Source organism: Prinia subflava, chromosome 2, assembly GCF_021018805.1.
Source record: "Prinia subflava isolate CZ2003 ecotype Zambia chromosome 2, Cam_Psub_1.2, whole genome shotgun sequence".
NCBI classification, from domain to species: Eukaryota; Metazoa; Chordata; class Aves; order Passeriformes; family Cisticolidae; genus Prinia; species Prinia subflava.
Window position 1 is genome coordinate 993,102 of NC_086248.1, and position 18,347 is coordinate 1,011,448.

Below are 18,347 nucleotides of genomic sequence, written 5' to 3' on the forward strand. Positions count from 1 at the left end.
GCTTAAACCCCCCCCGCCATGAGGATTTCTTTCTCTTTTACTTTCTCTTGGAGTTCGGGTTCTGCAAAAAAGTTGTGGGACTGTGGACCTCAGGAAGAAAAAAAAAACCGCTTTTACCTTCAGTCTGTTATCTGAGTAAGGCATTGGAGTCCAGAGCTAGCCAGGACTAGGACCCTGGAAGCCAGGTACCCCGATACTGGAGCAGAGACCCTGGATCTAGCAGAACCTCTGCTGAAACACCCCCGGCCCCAGAGCCACCCCCCGTCCCCTCCCTGTCTGCAGCACACAGAGCTTGAGTCACCCCCAGCTGTGGCTCCCCTGAACACAAAGGAGACACAGAGCAGCGCTGTCCAAATCCACTCCTTTATTAGCAGAGCCTGCAGGGGATGAGGCTGGAGCAGCCCTTCAGCCAGCTCTCCAGCAGGGCTTGGCCCTCACATTGCCAGCGGGGTCACTGCACCTGCACAGCAAAATCCCCCCACAGCTCCCTGGGGCAGAGCCAGCTGGTGCCACCTTCTCCAGAGCACGGCCCCGGTGCCACTAGCCTGCCTGGACAGCACCAGCACTGCCCCAGAGCTGCTGCAGAAGGTGCTGGCAGACAGGATTCTCCACATGGGGCATTCAAAAGGCTTTTGCTCAGCAGTGAGGCCAAGGGCAGGAGAAGCTCCTGCTGGGGCTGAGGGCTGGAGGGAAAGGCAGCAGCCCCAGGCACCTGAGCAGGAGCAGCTGCCCTGGACAGAGACACAGCACCTCAGAGACAGGGAGTGAAAGCAGTGCCTGAGCCCCGGGGTGGTTGTGTCACTGCTTTCCTGACCCCAGAGGCACAACAGCTCCTGCTGGGAGAACGGCCTCAGTTGATCCAGGAGGCTGCAATGAGGGAGGGAAGGATGACACCCAAAAGTCAAGCAGAACAGCTTGCAGCCAGCATGGAGCTGGCCTCAGGTCCCACAGCCCTTTCTCTGAGCAGGACTCCTCCTTGCTGCAGGATAAACTGCCTTTGGGGCACTGTCCCTTCTTGTCTCACAGCAGCTGATGCAAGTTTGAGCTGTTCTGGGCAAGCTGATGCAAGCTGATGCAATGCTTGGAGTTCTGCCTTTGCCTTTGCCCTGGTCCTTGGGCTCAGGCTTGGCCACGAGGATGGTCACCCCAAGGAGGAGGTTTGGCTCTAGGACAAATCAGAGGGAAATGTTTATGGCAAGAAGGCAAGAGAATTCTGCCTTTGTCATGAAGCAAAGAAGTTGGTGCATGATGGCTGCAGTAACATGCCTGATTTCACCAAACTTGAGAGCAGTTGGATACCTTGGTCGTCATTGTGCTTGAGAGCATCATCATTGGAACTGCATTTTGTGGAGAGCCTGCTACAAAGTTCTGAACAACTCCAAATCTGTTGTGGTTCTTCTTTCTCATGGATGCAGCCTAATGCCTGTCCAGCATGGACAGTGCTTCTTGTTTGGTGATTCTCTGCCACGCCTCAGGGATTTCTCCTTGACCCTGAAATCTCCCATTGTACAAAGCTTCCAACTGTGTCCTGAAATGAGACACAAACCATTTCCAGTACGCCTGCATGGATGGATCAGAAAGAATTTTCCAAGTGGAAAAAGGAGGTCCTGCATCCCAGTATCTCTTGTATGGGATCCATTTCCCATTATGAAACCTGAACTTAAGATTAGTTGCAACAAGGCTGGAACAAATATCAATGACCAAGTGGTCTGTCCTATACCACATGGTTCCCATCAAAGCTCGTGGGCGATGGAAGATCACCTGATGGTCTCCATCATGATTCCACATGGTGTTTGTGCAGACAGCCCCACAAAAGGGACACTGTGCCCAGCACCCTGAAAAATGCTCTGCCAGGATGGTCTGAGGCTGCCTTGAAAATGAGCTCAGATCAGCATTTGCAAATTCTTTCTTGAGCCTGTCCCTAAGGTCATCCAGAGCTTCTGCGATGACACTGCTGAGGAACTCAATGTCTGTGACCTCCTGGTGCTCAAGGCCCTTCAGGTCACTTCTGGGCAAGCTGATCACCTCTGTCAGTTTCCTGCAAAACTCATCCAGCCAGAGAGATACTTTATCGTCTTTGTCTTTTCTATCTTTGACAATGCGGGTCGATAAAGAAACAGCTGACAGGATGTTTCGATAGAAAACATTAAGGGAGGAATCTAAAAACCTCTCCAGGCTCTTGCTCTCATCTGAACAGTAACTCTGAACTTGTATAGCAATGTATTTGTGGAAAAAATCCTCTGGATGCATAAGGTAACATCTGAAATACTCAAAATTTTCTTGTTGTGCTAGGTATCTCAGGATGGAAGCTTCCAGATCAGCTCTGTTGCCTTGGAAATCTGGGAATTTGCCCTGCATTTCTGTAGCAATGTCTTTAGCTGTGCTCTCATAGACCGCCCGGTGAAGAGCTGGTTCAATCTTGTCACAAAGGAAACCAGCAAAAGTTGTGATGGAAGTGGCTCCTTGGCAGGAAATTTGGAAACATTGGAAGAAATCCGCTCTCTTGCAACTCAAGTACTCAGCTGGGTCATTTGCCTTTTGAAATGCTTCATGCATGGCTTTAAACCTTTCTGCTGCCATTTTGCAGAGATACAGAGACAAATCTATGCTGTACTCTCTGTTAAAAGTACATCTTGCATTGCTGGGAACAGAGTTGACACCTTTCTGTACTTCATTGAGTATTTCATGGATAAAACTTCGACTGTAATCGCGTTTCTCCTGTTCTTTTTTATCAATGTTTGCCCTCACACTCGCTATGATGTTTTCTGTGATATGCTGAAAGTTGATGACATCAGCATTGAAAATATTCCTGGGATCTGAGACAAAACCAAAATACTTTTTCTTCATGATGTATTTCTCCATGTCAAAAGTAAATCCTCTGCCTTTGTGAAATGATCTGATCCTTGCATGGAAACCCGGCTCCTTAAAGTGCTCGAGAAGAACATCTTCAATTTCTGCGTCGATATCCACCCGTTCTGGAGAAGGAGCAGCACGGGAGACTTCGGCAATCCACTGGTTCCAGACAACAGTAAAGTTGTCCTCCAGTTCTCTCTCACTGAGGCTCTTCCCCTTCAGAGTCATAGCCAGCTCCCTACTCCTTCTCAGGAGCTCATCTTCATATTCCAACTTCTTTGCATCCAGTTTCCTCTGCTCCTTCTGTAGCTCAATAAGATTCTCACATTTCTTCTTTGTTTCATGAAGAAGAGTCTCTTTTAGTTCTTTCAGCTTCAACTCTGTGCTTGATTTCCACTGCACCAATGTCTCACAGTCTTTGTCTTCCTTGAAATACTTTTCCACTTCTTTCTCAATGGCATCACTTGTCTCTTTCACCAGCCCTTCAAGCTCTTCTCGGGGGACATTCTGCAAGTCCCCATTCCGAATTTTGTTGTCCAGTCTCATCTGAATGTCTAAGATGTGACTCCTCAGCCTCCAGGTCCACTGACTAAAGGCACTTTCCAGTTTCCTGTAGGCAGCAATCTCCAGGGAATTCTTGAAGCTGAAAACAAAGTTTTCATTCAGCAAAGCATTCCAGAGGTCACCAATACGATCTTTCAGGCTCGACAGCCTCAAAATGCTGCGCTTTGACTCCTTTCGGGTAGCCTGGAGGATTTTGCTCTTTAGCTGCTGGACATTCTGGCTGTAGATGGGGTTGGGTGCTGCCATTGGGGGGTTTCCTTCCCACAGGTGAGGAAAGTAGTGAATGTGGGTGTTCACATCAAAGCCAATGACATCACTGAAGGAGGAGATGTCACAGAATTCCTGCTGAGCTGCTACCACGGTCATTTCATCCAGCTTTTCCTGCAAATGCCTTTGTCCTTCCATATTCTGCTCCTTGGCAGTTGCTTCTCCCACGTTTTGGTGGACAAAGAGGCAGCTTGGGGAAAGATTGACTTTCTTCATCCTCAGGAAAGCCTGCACAGCAATCTGGAGAACATCTTCCATTTCTGATGGATTTTCTCCAAAGATATTGATCACAGTCCTGTTGCCAACACCAATGACAAAGGTGGCCAGCTCGTTGTCATGGTTCAGGGACTGTTTATTGGCCATCTCGGTGGCACGAAGTCCCTCTGTGTCAACCACTAGCACAAAATCAAAGCCCAGGTCTTGCTGCAGCTCCTCACCCACTGGGATGAGCTGCATAAAGGCTCCGCGGGTGCATCTCCCCGCGCTGACGTTGAACTGCAGACCAAACATGGCATTCAGCAGGGTGGACTTGCCCGTGCTCTGGATGCCGAGCACGGAGAGCACAAACACTCGTTTGTCCCCCAGCCTGTCAATTAAGCTGTCAAAGATTGCTCCCACCCAGCGCAAGGGCAGGTAAGAAGCATCCCCATCCATCAGCTCCACGGGATATCCCAAAACCATCAGCTCTGCTGCAATTTCTGGCAGTTTGGCAAAATTGTCATTGTCTGTCTCAGTTAATTGCAGAGCTTCATAAATCTGCCCTGCCTCTCTCAGAAGGTTCTCCACACCATTGGATGAATTGTTGATTTCATCAGAGAGGGCATCCAAGCGTCTCAGCAACTCAGCATTCACCCTGGTTTTTTCCTGGCTTTTCTTTCTTGCCAGGATTTCAGTCCATAGCTTGTGATAGTCTCTCCTCAGTTCTTCAAGGGGACCGCAGGACAGCTCCTCCATCAAGACCTTCATCCACTGCAGGAAGTATTTCTTGGTATCTGCTGGCTGGGCATGGAGAAAGCCAAGGAAGGATTTCATCAGTGAGTTGAGAGGGAAAGCTTGCTCAAGTTGCTTTCTTCTTAGTGCTTTCTTCTCATATTCAATTTGGCTGCGATGATGCTCAATGCTCTTGTTCCTCTTCTGCTGCAAGCGAGTGAGTTCTTTGTCCTTTCTGCACCACTGGTACCACAGTTTTCCTTGAAGCGGCAGCAGCTGGGATTTGATCTCAGACAGCTTCTCTTTCTTCAGAAGGTCCACCAGCTCCTTTGCCTTTGCTTTGGCTGTCACACACGCTGCCTGATCTGCATCCACTACGAATCCGTGCTGGCGAGCTTTGTCCACACAGGCATCCAGGCTGAAACATACATTAGAGCCTTCCAGGAGATCCCTGATAATGCTGGTCAGCTGGTCTACAAGCTCTGCTTCATTTCTGTTCTTGATCCCTATTTTTATGTTTTTACCGGCTTGTCCAGCTGCAATGTTCTCTTTTTCTGTGAGAAGACAAACCAAAGGCCTTTGTGACTTCAACAGGCCCTGCAGAAGTTCTTTCCCCCTGCTGTCCATGTGTTCTAAATCAGACACAAGAGCCACATTGACAGCAGATATCTCCTGCAGGAACTGCAGCTGTGCTCCGTGATCCCTGGTGTCTCCATGCAGGTTACAGAAAGCCACGCAGCACTCAAAGGTGTCATCAGGGCTTCCACGGGGGCAGTACCAGGCGATCTCCACCACCCCTTCCATCAGCAAACACTCCCTGGTGCTGCCTCTGCAGTGGCGGTGGAAGAAAGTGTCGTGTTTGCGTCTGCTCAGCAGAGCGTTCAGGAGCTGAGACTTGGAAGAGGAGGCCGAGCTGCCAATGCGGAAGAAGGACACGATGGGTGTCTGTGCCTGAAAGATGAGTTTGTTGTGGTAACTCTTTGTTCCATCCTGCTTTCCTGACTTCTGCACCTCTTTCCAGCTCCTTTGGATTTGGCTGAGGGCGTAGAGCGGGAACTCAATGCGTGAAGTGCACGGGTTGGGCACCAGCAGAGGCAGGGCCAGTTGGCAGAACGCCAGCTTGGTTGCAAGGGTCTGTCTCAGGAAGTCATCAGCACAATGGAAAATGGCCATCTGCAGGTCCATGGGGTGCACATGGTCATCCCTGCTTGCACATTCAGGGGCTGCTTCCTCCAAATCATCAAAAAACTTTTCAAAGGTGTCTGACTGTTGGTGCTCTTCCGCTGTAGTTTGTGGCACAGGTGCAAGGCCTGGGTTTTTCTCATCCCAGCAAGTCAGGTACCTCACCTGGTAATCCACAGTTAACAGCCTTTGCAAGAAGTAACCTGGCAGTTCTGTGTCCTGGCTGGGCTGGCTGTCCTGCAGAGATGTCTTGTTGATGGTGTGGAAATCTCCCAAACCCATTTTTCTTGGATAGTGACTATGGAGTCCAAGGCTCTTGAGGAGCTGGAGGAACTCCGGGTTTGCCATGGCTTCATTTTCTTTGGATTGGCTGCTCTCTGACTTGGATTGGGATTGACTGGATGCCTCAGTGGCTGGAAAAGTATCTTCCAGGTCTCTGAGTATGTTCTGCATCCTCTCTTCATCCCATTTGTCATCCAAACTCCCACTGATCAAGGAATTCAAGTCCCGTTCCAGCCTCTCCCAGTCTTCGTCTCCTCTGTGCTTTTGAAGGAGATTCTTTATCTGTGTGGACCACAAGCCTTTCATGTGATCTTCCATGAAAACTAAACGCTCCCTCTTCTGCTCAGGGGACAGCTCTTGACTTTCTGGTGTCACAGTCAGACCCATCAGCAGAAGGGAGGCCTCAGCTCTGTCGGCATCTTGCTCCTTCAGGTTCACGTACTCCTCATGTGCCTCTTCCATTTCCTTGGCCATGTACTGAATTTCTGGGTGTCCAAGGAGGTGCTGGAAAGTGCTGCTTTCCACCTGGTACCCTGTGCTGGTCACAATCAAGAGCACCAACAGTTCCATCTCCTTCTGACCCTGTTCCTGGAGGGATTGGAGTAAGGAATAAATGGCGAGGCTGCTGGTCATGGTGGCTTCTATCTTTGCTTCATGAACGGCAGAAGCAGAGCTTCCTGGTGCGTAGGTGACAGCATGGATGTGCTCCTTCATTTGTTGCAGGGTTTTGATGAGCTCTCCAACGTCTGAGACTTTAGGACATCTGGGAAGAGACTGCTCATTCTGGAAGATCCATTGCATAATGAAGGAAGCCTCAGAGAAGTCCTTGACAGAGTAGATATGAGGATCCAGGAGGCTTCTCAACATGACCTTGATAGAGCTGGTGTTTTCTGGAGGTGACTCCTGGCAGCTACGCACGGTGTTCACCAGGAAGTCCTGCAGGGCTTTGTCTGACAGGCACACGTTGATCCACACACTGGGGTTCCTGGTTTTTGCATTCAGATCATCTTTTACCTCCATCAGCATGAGCAGCTTCCTTTCATCCACTGTCACCTCCCAGGTCTTCACAGTCCTCAAGAAATCTCTGGCCTCTTGTACTGCAATTTCTATTTCTTTCCCAAAAATGTTGCCTGGACTCTGATTGGTCAGCTCTTTGTACGCAGCCCTGAGGGCTCTGCTCATCTGACCAACAGACTTAAAATCCCCGCTGTGATTGTACAGGATGATGTCCCACACTGGGATCAGCTCAAAGCCACGGTCGATAAGGCACCACGTTCTGTTATCGGACACGAGCCCTGTTTTCCACTGAGGAAGAGAAGCTGTGTCTGGTGGGCCCCCTGTGTTGACCACGTCGAGCTGAATTGCTGTATGGGAACTCTCTCCAGCTCTCCCCAGGACAGAAGCCTTTGAGCTGGATTTAGAAACATCTGGGCCCCCTGCAGCACTGGCACTGAAGCCACCCCAGCTGGCCCCGATAAAGCGGTTCAGTGCTTCAGATGTTTGTCGCTTCACCTCTTCCCTGTGCTCGGCTTGGAATCCTTCTGTTGATGCCTTCCACCAGAATATTCCCCCAAAGTGGAGGGGACCCTGGTTTATGTGGGACCCAAACCTGCTGAAGAAACTCTCACACGTATTCAGCAGGAGCACCTTGTCTTCCTTAGTGAAGCTCAAAAGCTGCTCCATGTCTTGCAGCTCCTTCAGAGCCGCATCTGAGAGGCGAAGCTGATGCCTTTGGAAGTAGCAGGAGGCCAGAGGGATGTACTGATACATCGTGGTACAAAAGTAGCTCTGCTCAGAGCAGGATTGGTGGGTGTCCTGTGACTGCGAGGAGCTGATCTTATCTACACTTCCTCTCAGATGGACCCTCCAGAAGTTGGCTTTGGCAGAAACGCTCATGCTGAAGCCGAGCTGCTCCATGGACTTGATGAAAGTGGATTCTACTGCAGAGGAGGAGAACTCCTTCCTCTCAAGCAGTGATCCCTGCTCCGGACCGGTGAGCTGGAATCCTTCAGGAACCCTGAGGAGCTGCTCTCGCTTTGCCAGCACATCTTCAGGTCTGCTGCTTCTGTAGATGCCCTGCAGGGCCAGTCCCCCCGATGCCCGCCGGAGCAGCTCCGTGTCAGGGATGCTCTCCATTGTGACTGCTGACAACTCCTGCTGCTCCAGCTGCTTCTGGATGCTCTCCAGCATATCTGCCAAGGGTTTCTTTGGTGGTGGCCAGAACTCTTTGGGAATCTCCATGGCTTGCCACAGAGTCTCTGCTTTCTTCCTCACAGCATCCTGGCTGTGACTGTGGCTGTTGAGCATTTCTGTCAGATCGTTTAGGGCTTGTTTGGCCACTTCTTGTCTTTGCTTTGTCTTCTCCAAGTGCTCCTTCTGCACCTCTTTGGTGGTTGTTTTCTCATTTGGTATTTTCAGGAGTTTCTGGAGTGCCTTTTTCTCCCAGGGATGCCGTACCTCACACTCCAGCCTGAGGTAGTCTTTATATTCCAGATGTTGCAGGGCTTCTCTGCTCTTGATTCCCAGGATCTGCATCATCTTGGGCAGCCAGTATGCAGCATCCAGTCCTTCCTTCTCTAATTCCTCTGCCAAGAGCTGTGCCTTTGCATCCCTCTCTTGTGTGTCCTGCTGCAAAGCCATGTCTGTGGAGGAAGAAAAGAGACTTTCCCTGAGGTGCTGTCAGAGGCCCCAGACTCCTGGCAGAGGCTCTGCAGCAGCTGCAGCCCTGGGGATTGCTCCCACCTGGCTGGAGGAGCCCAGCCTGGGATGGCACAAGAGCCAGGGTCCCCCTCCCAGCACTGTGCAAATGCCTGTTTCTTTCCTGTTTGGAGGATCACCCGTGAAGCTGAGTCCCAGAGACAGCAAAGACACACAGAGACACAAACACAGACACACACAGACTCATTGAGCCACAGAGCCTGCTCTGGACAAGGTGTTGCCTTCACCATCACCCACATACTCCCAGCAGAACTTCTCAGTCCACACATGCAGACAGCCAGGGCGATTTCTGGCTCCCTGGAGCACTGGCACAGTCCCGGTGCCCATCTAACAGCCCTGCCTGCATCCTGCAGCCCCTGCACAGCCCCACTGTGGTAATCCATTTGAGTGGTTTATCCCTCTCCTCCCTATTAATGGTTTTGTCCCGGTGTCACTCAGTTAAAAGAGTTACTTTATCCCACTCCCACTGTTTGTCCATCACCCAGAACCCAGCCCAGTGTTCTAGAAAGTTCTCCCCAGTTTGATGTTCCATAGGCTGGCTTGTCCCTGCCACTCCCCTGTAATGCCCTGATTAGTCCATCCCTATGCCTGTTATTCCCTTCCTCCTCCCCTTATGCTATGTGGTTGGCCCAAGAATGTATCCACTTGTCTGTACCACCCCTGTTCAAAAAAGGCTGTGCAAGCCTTTGTCCCTGCCTGTGTTGCCTGGTTCCCTTCGGAATAAAGTTGGTCTGGAATTGCCAGCACACTGGTCCTGCTCAATCCTTTGCCAAACCTCAGTTGTGGTTTCAGCATTCGGGGTTGTTACCTTATCATACCCTCCTTCACCAAGAGCTAGCTGGGCTTGAGAGGGAGCGGACAGTGATACCCCACACCTGCCCTGCTCGCTGCCTGGCCCAGCCTGCTGCTCCCAGCACCCAGAGGCAGCACTCACACTCTCTCCCCATGGGCACCCCATAGTCTCCAGACACACTTCCCCCACACCCAGCACAGCCTCACATGACTCTGAGCTGTGCTCCGGCTCCAGCTGCCAGCACAGCCCCTTACTCCACTCATGTCTCTTGCCAGGAGCTGCTTCCTGGCACACTCAGGGGGCCCACCCCAGTGCAGGGGGAAATCCACCTTGCCCCTGCCCACAGCTTTGCCTGGGTCATCCTGGTGGCCCATCAGGAGAGACTGGAGACTTTGGGAGCCCACTCGGAGTGATGCCCTCTGTGATTTGTTGCTCATTAGCACAGAGGGTCTCATCAGCCAAGTGCCCATTGGTGGCCATCGCGGCCACAGCCACTGTGGAGCCACTGAGCTTAAAATCTCTGGTGACAGGAGGAAAAGTGCCAGCAAACCTTCAATCCTGGCCTTGGTTAGAAGCAGACTTCAGGCTCCTCACGGGTGAATTACAGAGCATCTGTGGCAAACAGCTCTGAAAGGTGCTGGGGTCCATCAGTGCTGGTCATTTTTGATTGAAAAATCCCTGAAGGACAAGTGAATTATGGGTCACAACCAGTACAGGGGCTCAGGAGGGAAAAGTCCTTCTTGTCACACTGAGTTTCCTTTTATAACACATGAGCTCACATGAACAGCTGATCAAGGACAGCCAGTGAATCTGAGCTTTTTGCATTTCAGTAAAGCTTTCTGTCCTGCCTCTTCCAAGATCCCTGTGTGCCCTTTCTGAAGTACTAAGGCCTGAAGAAAAGGCCCTGACTGAGGCAAGGACAGGCCCTTGTTTGGAAAGATGGAACAGGAAAGCCTTTTAAATATGACTGCTTAGATTTTGGGAATATGAAACCTACAAGCAAGATAGAAATGAAGGCAAGCTTTGAGATGTAAATACTGAGCCCTGAGCTACTGAACTATGGTATGGCAAGCTGGGGGCAATCTCCCTTGATTAAACAAGACCCTCTTGCTTGCCCAAGGTGGCAGAGAAGAGAATGGTAATCCTATAGGCTGTATGTAAATGCTGTAAGATTTGTATCTTGCACTGGATTGGTTAGTGTAAATCAGAATATTCAACACAGAAGGAGATTTTTTGTTCTGTAACAAGAACTTCAGTTTATTTTCTGGCCTGCTTCTAGCTATGGCTAGCAGCTCTAAGCAGTGCCCTTTTACCCATGCCTGATACAATAAACCACGTGTTCACAGAGCTGCCTTGACTCCAGAGATATCTTGTCTATGTCCCAGCCATCTCATGAATCTCCTACAGGCCCTGAGCCAAAGTTGACCTCTAGATGAACCTTCAATGCACCTTTACATTTTTTCATTAATTACGAAATATCTTTAGCAATATGATCTATGTATCCCTTCATTGGCAAAACATGCATTTACTTTTCCATCTTTAGAAACTGGACATGTGCCCTTGCTTGGAGCTGTAGGATCAAAGACAACTCCCTTGGTTCCCCCGTGGTCCCTGGCCAGGCTTTGGGAATAACCCAAGAGCAGAATGAAACCAGATGTTCCTGCACTGGAAGTGATGTCAGCTTGTGTATTCAATGCTGTAAAAGCTGAGCTCTCCCACAGCGAGGTTGGAGCCTCCCTGCCTTCAGGTGGAAGCACCACAGGAATTCCCAGTTACCAGGAGGGCCTCCCCAGCTGATGTGTGCATCTGGAGGATGGTAAAGTCTGAGGGTAACGGGTGATGTATCTTTGTTAATCAGTACAGGAAATCTTTGTAGTAATAATTGGGTGCATTGCTGAACTCATCCCTTGGTCATTCTTTGCAGTTTTACATTACAGTAAATTCCACCTTAAGCTGGTGTTTGTGTCTTTTCTGCAGACCCTGCCCCCTGGCAAAACACCTTTGACCTCAGGCCATTCCATGATTCCTTGTTCTCACCCTAGCAAAGCTGGCGCTCTCATTGCACACCTGCCTTTACACCTTTGGGGGTTTTGACACTGTCACACAACCCTGAGAACTGTCCCAGTGCCCATTATTCAGCTGGATACTGGAGAGATTTATTCTGTGCACAAAACCTTTGCAAGCACTCAGCTTGCACCCCACCAAGGCCACAAGACTCTTAGCAGCACAGGCATTGATCCCAGGGGCTTGGACTCAGGTATAGATGCAAGTGCTCCTGCACCCTTCCAGAGCCTTCAGGGGCAGCTTTCCCTTGGGAATCCCTGCAGATTTGGGCAATCGGTGCAAGGGCTCTGGGCTCTGATTCCCCTCACCCACCTCAGAACAGATGCTCCAGTTGGTCCAACAAGAGAATCAGTGGGAAGAAAGGGCCTGAAATCCTAAAGGAGAAGACCAGACTGTCAGGACAAGGCCACCTATCAATGTGGAGATTTAATTCCAAGGAGCACAGGAGGCCAATCCTTCTCCTCCACTGGAGATTGCCATGCAGCAAAGACTCCTCAGGGCTCTTGTGGGGAGGTGACCAGAGCAGGGTTTCACCTGGGACCTAAATCCATGTTCTCCCAGCAGAAGGAAGCTGGACATGCCGGAGGGGTGGGACAGAGCAAAGCCCCTGAAGGTCAACAAGGCCAAGTGCAGGTGCTGGCCCTGGGTGCAGGCAATGCCAGGCACAGACACAAGCTGGGAAGAGCAGGGATTGAGAGCAGCTGTGAGGAGAAGGACTTGAGGGTGCTGATGGGTGAGAGGCTGTCCAGGGAACAGCCCTGAAAATGGGGCAGCATGGGCCCTGTCCCACTACTGCCCACATCACACAGCTGCTGATGGGAGCAAGCTCAGGGCCCCGGAGAGGGGGGAGAAGCAGCCGTGGTCTTGGATCCCAGCAGCCACCAAGCCCCACCTGCAGCTCGTGTGCTCCCACCAGCGGGATGGGGACAGCAGGGGGACAGCAGAAGCAGGAAAAGCCACTGGCTCGAGATAAGGGCAGCTCAGCAGAGGAGGAAAGCTGGGTGTGCTGGCAGAGCACAGGAGGGACTTCAGACACCAATTGTTTTCTTTGGGCACATGTCCAGCTGCTCCCAGGCCAGCAGAGCCCCAGTGCAGGATGGCTGCTCAGGAAGGGAACTGCTGGCTCTGGGTCACTGCTGGAGCTTGTCCACCTGAGCCACTTGTCCCAGCCCTGTCCCCTCCCAAATTCTCTCCCACTGGAGCACTGCCAGCGCTGCTTCAGTCTCAGGAGTCAGGGGCTGCCCTGGACAACATGAACTCCAGCCCAGCCACACCCTGAACCTGACCCCAGGCACCCTTGGCAGTCCCTGCACGGCTTCCCATTTTCCTCAGGAATAGGGAAAAAGCCCCGTGTGCCAGTGTCAGTGCCCGCAGAGAGGCACTAAGCACATTCAGGGCATAACTCGGGATCGAGTTCCTCCTGGGAATCAAACGAGGGAAGCAACAAGGCGGGCAGCAGGACCTGCCATGGGAATGGCTGCACTCGATTTCATGGGAACAGCCCCCCGAGAGTGTTTTCCCCAGCCCTGCCCCAGAGACGGGGACTCTGGTGCCTTTGAGAGACTGTCCCAGGAACCAGAGCTCAGTGGGTGCTGACGGTGAGACTGTTGAGGGTTGAATTTCACCCTCCCTGCATGGGGAGCAAAAGCAATGATCCCCCAAGGCTCCTGCCTTCCGGGGAGCGCAGCCATCCGGCCCCGCCGCGGGGCTGGGGGTGCCCGGGCCGGGCAGGGCCGGCCCCGCCTGCGGGAGCGTTTCCCGGCCGGGCACGGGCTGGCGGCAGGGAAGGGGCTCCGCGAGGGATCTGTGCCCGGCCAGCCCCGTCGCCAGCTCTCGGGACAGGCTCTGCGCCTCTGCAGACTTCGCTCTGCCCCTCCATGCCCCCGCATCCCTCCTCCTTCCCTCGCCGCTCCGCTCCCACCCCTCTGACCCCGGGCCCCTCTCCCAGCTCAGCCCCCGCAGCGCACACGGCTCCCCCGAGCTCCCCCAAAGCGGCTGCCAGCAAAGGCGGCTTCCTGCAGCCCACGGAGGAGCAGACACCCCCCTCCCCTGCCCTCAGACCCCTCTTCTCCTGCCCTGCCATCTCCCCAGCCGTGGCAAAACAGCGGCAACAGGAGGCAGGAGAGCGACAAGATCCCGCTCGCTGCTGCTGCCGGCCCCGCAGCTCATCCCCAGGGCCCTACCTTCTCCCTCGGTGTCCCGCAGCTCCTGGGATGGGGGAAGCCCAGCACAGCCCCCCCTCTTTATGCAGCCCTGGCTCTCCAGTGGCTGAGGCTTCTCCTGTTCCAGAGGCAGTGGGGTAATTCCAGGCTATCATCCATCTCACTGCAGCAGTATGTGACAGTGGAACACCTCTTTTGGAGTCAGATGATTGAATTACGATCCAAATTCCACAGCAGCCGTGGTTTGAGTTGCCTCACAGTCAGCACTTGTCTGTTGCAGATCTCTGACCTTTAACTCCAGTGCTGACTGCCACTCATAATTTTGTAAACTGTGCGAGCTGGATGTGCATACATGTAAAAAAAGAAGGAGATGGTGTTTGGAGAAAGGTCTGGAGAGACAGGACAAGAGTGGAATGGCTTCCCATGCCAGAGCGAAGGGTTACATGAGATACTGAGAAGCAATTCTTCCCTGGGAGAGTTGTGAGAGGCTTGGACTGCCAGAGACGCAGTGACTGCCCCATTCCAAGGCAGGGATACCTTCAAGTATCGCAGGTTGCTCCAAGCACCACCCAACCTGGCCTTCCTTGGACACTCCCCCTGTGCCAGGGCTTGCCCACCCTGCCAGGGTACAATTCCTGCCCAGTATCCCATCTATCTATCCTTCCCTCTGGCACTGGGAAGCCATTCCCTGTGTCCTGTCCCTCCAGCCCTGTGTCCAAAGCCCCTCTCCAGCAGAGGAAGCAAAGCAGAACAGACACCTCTGTGAACACTGCCCAGGGCCCCATTTCCCCATGCCCACACATTTACAGAAGGAGGCTGCCAGAAGCTGGCCACAAGCCAATCTGCAGACAGTTGTTTAGAACCTGACCTCTGGCATCCAACTGCAAGTTTCCACTCAGAAATAGCAGTGCCTGGCTGCAGCTTTCTTGGCAAGGGACATCCCACACCTGACAGTAACAGAGCGTTGGGGTTTGGCAGAGGAATTCAACACCCGACCAGAGCAGAGTGCCTGGATTGCTTTTCCCTTGGGATGTGGACACACAAATCCTGCTCCATGGCCTCAAAACAAGCACTGGAGTTTGGAAATCAAGACCTCCAGCCTGCCAGGACCAGCCATCACCTGGCCCAGGCTGACAAGGCACAAGTGCTGGAGCAGATGCCCCTGGCATTTGTCCGGCCTCAGGGGAAGCCTCAGCACCTGCCAGGCAGGGCTGGGACACATCACCTCCATGCATGGATTTGGTCCCTCCCTTCCCAGGTTAGCTTAGCTTGTCTTCAGGGGGAGATTTCCTGCAGCCAAAGAATTCCCTGCTGCAGGAGCGTTACAGGCACAGCACCCCAGGATCACTGAGGCTGGAAAAGATCTCCCAGCCCATCGAGTCCAAACTGTGACTGATCCCCACCTTGTCACCAGCCCAGAGCACCGAGTGTCACATCCAGGCCTTTCTTGGACACCTGCAGGGATGAGACTTCAGCACCTCCTATGGCAGCCCCTTCCAAGGTCTGACCCCCCCTTTCCATGGGGAAATTCCTGCTGCTGTCCAACCTGAGCCTGCCCTGGCCCAGCCTGAGGCCATTTCCCCTTGTCCTGTCCCTGTTCCCTGGGAGCACAGCCCGACCCCCCCTGGCTGTCCCCTCCTGTCTGGGAGTTGTGCAGAGCCACAAGGTCCCCCCTGAGCCTCCTTTTCTCCAGGCTCAGCCCCTTCCCAGCTCCCTCAGTCTCTCCTGGGGCTCCATTCCCTTCCCAGCTCTGTTCCCTGCCCTGGACATGCTCCAGCCCCTGCAGGGCTCTCCTGTCAGGAGGGGCCCAGAGCTGCCCCCAGCACTGGAGGTGCCCCAGCAGTGCCAGCACAGGGGATGGCACTGCCCTGGCCCTGCTGCCACCCCAGAGCTGGCACAGCCCAGGGGCCAGTGGCCTCTTGCCCACCTGGGGACCCCTGGGCTCCTGTCCAGCCACTGGCACCAGCACCCCCAGGAAATCTTCTCCAGCACCACTGAACCCTGACACCCTCTCTGCCAGCGCTGCACCTGGTGCTGCACGGCTTCCTCGGGCTCAGGAGCTCCTCAGTGTCCCCTCAAGAGCAGCCACAGGACCATTCCTTCTCCACCCCCGCCAGCCTGGGACAGCAGGAGCACACTCCTGCCTCGCCCCCAGCCAGCAGGAACCTGCACACTGCAAACTGAAACCATCTGGACTCCTGACTCCATGGCAGGAGTGACCCAGCCAGGCCTGAAGAAGGCTGTGGATCATCCTGCATGAAGCTCCTCTGCTCCTGCTCTGTCAGCTCTAGGGACACCAGCTCCTCTCCAAGAACAGGCTCCTTCCCCAGGACATGTTGCCTCCTCCACATCCCTCCAAATCCACTTGCTCTTCTCCAAATCCATGGTGTGTGGCCAGAGAGCTTCTGCCAGGCACAGCTTAAAGGCTGAGGCACAGCCAGGCCCTGGCACAGGGTGCCCAGAGAAGCTGTGGCTGCCCCTGGATCCCCAGAAGTGTTCCAGCCCAGGTTGGACTGGGCTTGGAGCAACCTGGGATAGTGGAAGGTGTCCCAGCCCATGGCAGAGGGTGGCCCTGGATGAGCTTTAAGGTCCCTTCCAGCCCCATTTGTGAGTGTGACAAGCTAACCCAGCTTTGGAAGCTGCAAAGGGCAGAGCACGCCAAGCCTCAATGCCTAAATCAAGGCTGCAATACGTGACCCAGTACCGAGATTTGTGCTGGATCAGCCACTTTCCCAAAACTGAAATAGCCAGGAACAAAGCTCCCCAAGGAAAGAAGACACGGAGAAAGCAAGGAAGGCAGCAGGGCAGTGACACGAGTGGGGCACGGATGGTGCTCCTGGATCACTAAGTGAACCCACCCATTCCTGTCAAAGCCTCTAGTGACTTAATAAAACCACAGGCTCTGGGGCAAAGCTCCTCCTGTCCTCAGGACACAGCTCCATCACAGCCCTGCTCCCACATTCCAGCCCTGTGACCCCAAAGCCAGGCCAGGGAGCACCCCACCAGTGCCTAACTGGGGACAGCAAGCAACTGATGCTTTTTGTGCTGTGTGGGACCTTCCTTCTCATCCTGGGCACATTTCAGTGTGCTGCTCCCAGATTTAACTGCAGCAGCATTTCTGTCAGAGGTGTCTTCAGGAGATAACCTGGGAACACTTTTGGTCCCTGCCACACAATCCAGAAGGCTGTTGAAGCTGGAGCCTCCCTTGTCCCTGCACAGGTGCTGAGAGTTATGGCAGCAACCTCACCAATCCTTCCAGCACGACAGGAACCAGGCTGAACATCCAACAGTCTGCCTCTTGGAGCAAAATAATTGTCTTTGTGGGCGCCAAACCAGTCCCTTTGGGAGGCCTGGCTCACAGACGACTGTTTTGTTTGCCTTTCTCCAGTGAGAAAAACAGGGCAGGACATCAAATCCTTTTTACGCCTTTGTTAGAGAAATCAGCTCTGGGTGGGAGCTCGAGGGGCTGCACGTGCCACTGCTGCTCCCTTCAGCAATGCTGAGGAGGAGGTGCAATGAGCTTCCCTTCACAGCAAGGCTGGGGCTTCGGTCCTCATGGGCGTACCCAGGAAGTCAATTTGGGCTCGTTGTTGAGGGGTGTGTTGCCGACAGAGAACGATCTAAGTTACAGCAGCTAGGTGAAGTTGCCTTTGGTGGTGACCTTGCTGTTGCACCAGTTCAAGAACCCCACTCTCAGGTCTGGGCTCTGCTCTGGCTTCTTGTTTTTAGAGTCTTTTGCTCTTTGAGTAGTAGCCAGAATTCCAGTGTCTCTTCTAGTTGCACATCGGCCGCCATTTCAGGGAGCAGCAGGGACTATACCGGACGAGTGAGACAGGGATATACAGGTAAAGGGGTAAATGGGTAGAAGTGACTGACAGGATGAGCTAACAACTTACAAACAGGGATGGACACGAACAATTGGATGGGGTGAGTGACCATAGACAAAGGTACTACTAAACCAGGTGAACATTTCAAACTTAGCAGGCTGGAATAGATACTAACAGTTCCAATGGGATCTTAACAACTAAGTAGACAGAATTGGAATTATTCAGAGAACACTTGTTTATAACATCCAGCAGCCACACAAACCCACAGCCATTCACGGCCTTTCTAAACAGGCAGAAATTTTCCTGATGAATCCCCACACAGCCAGCCTTCCACAGGGAATCTTGTGCACTCTGACACATCATTCCAAGTCACTCTCTCAAGTCCATTTGTCTCCATATCACCAGGATGCAAGAGGAGTTTGAGCAAGCCATGGCTACCGTGGCTCCCATGAAGAAATCCAGGAGGAGCTTTGCTTCCTGAAGGCCTCAGACTTGTCCTGATTGTCCCACACTCTTAAATGACACCCCATGAGCCACCCTGGAAGGACGACTGGAACGTGGGCCCACATGATGGGTCCCACAACAAGTGCAAATCAAAGTAGAGGAGGTGAAGCCTTTCTATGTCACTGCTGGTGTGAGAGAAGAAATAAATATGGAAACATCCTCCTCTCCAGGAGGATAAATACAGGATCTAGTCTTCCACCG

General features: G+C 52.9%; 1 protein-coding gene across 1 annotated transcript; it reads right to left on the reverse strand.

The window, feature by feature from the left end:
* Window positions 1-277: 277 nt before the first annotated feature.
* On the reverse strand, window positions 278-14,004 carry LOC134564113 (interferon-induced very large GTPase 1-like). Its single transcript, XM_063422758.1, has 2 exons — window positions 13,837-14,004; window positions 278-8,720 (listed from the first exon to the last, which is right to left on the reverse strand). The coding sequence occupies exon 2, from the start codon at window positions 8,716-8,718 to the stop codon at window positions 1,417-1,419; it is 7,302 nt and encodes a 2,433-aa protein (XP_063278828.1). The 5' UTR covers window positions 8,719-8,720; window positions 13,837-14,004; the 3' UTR covers window positions 278-1,416.
* Between the last annotated feature and the right edge of the window lie 4,343 nt (window positions 14,005-18,347).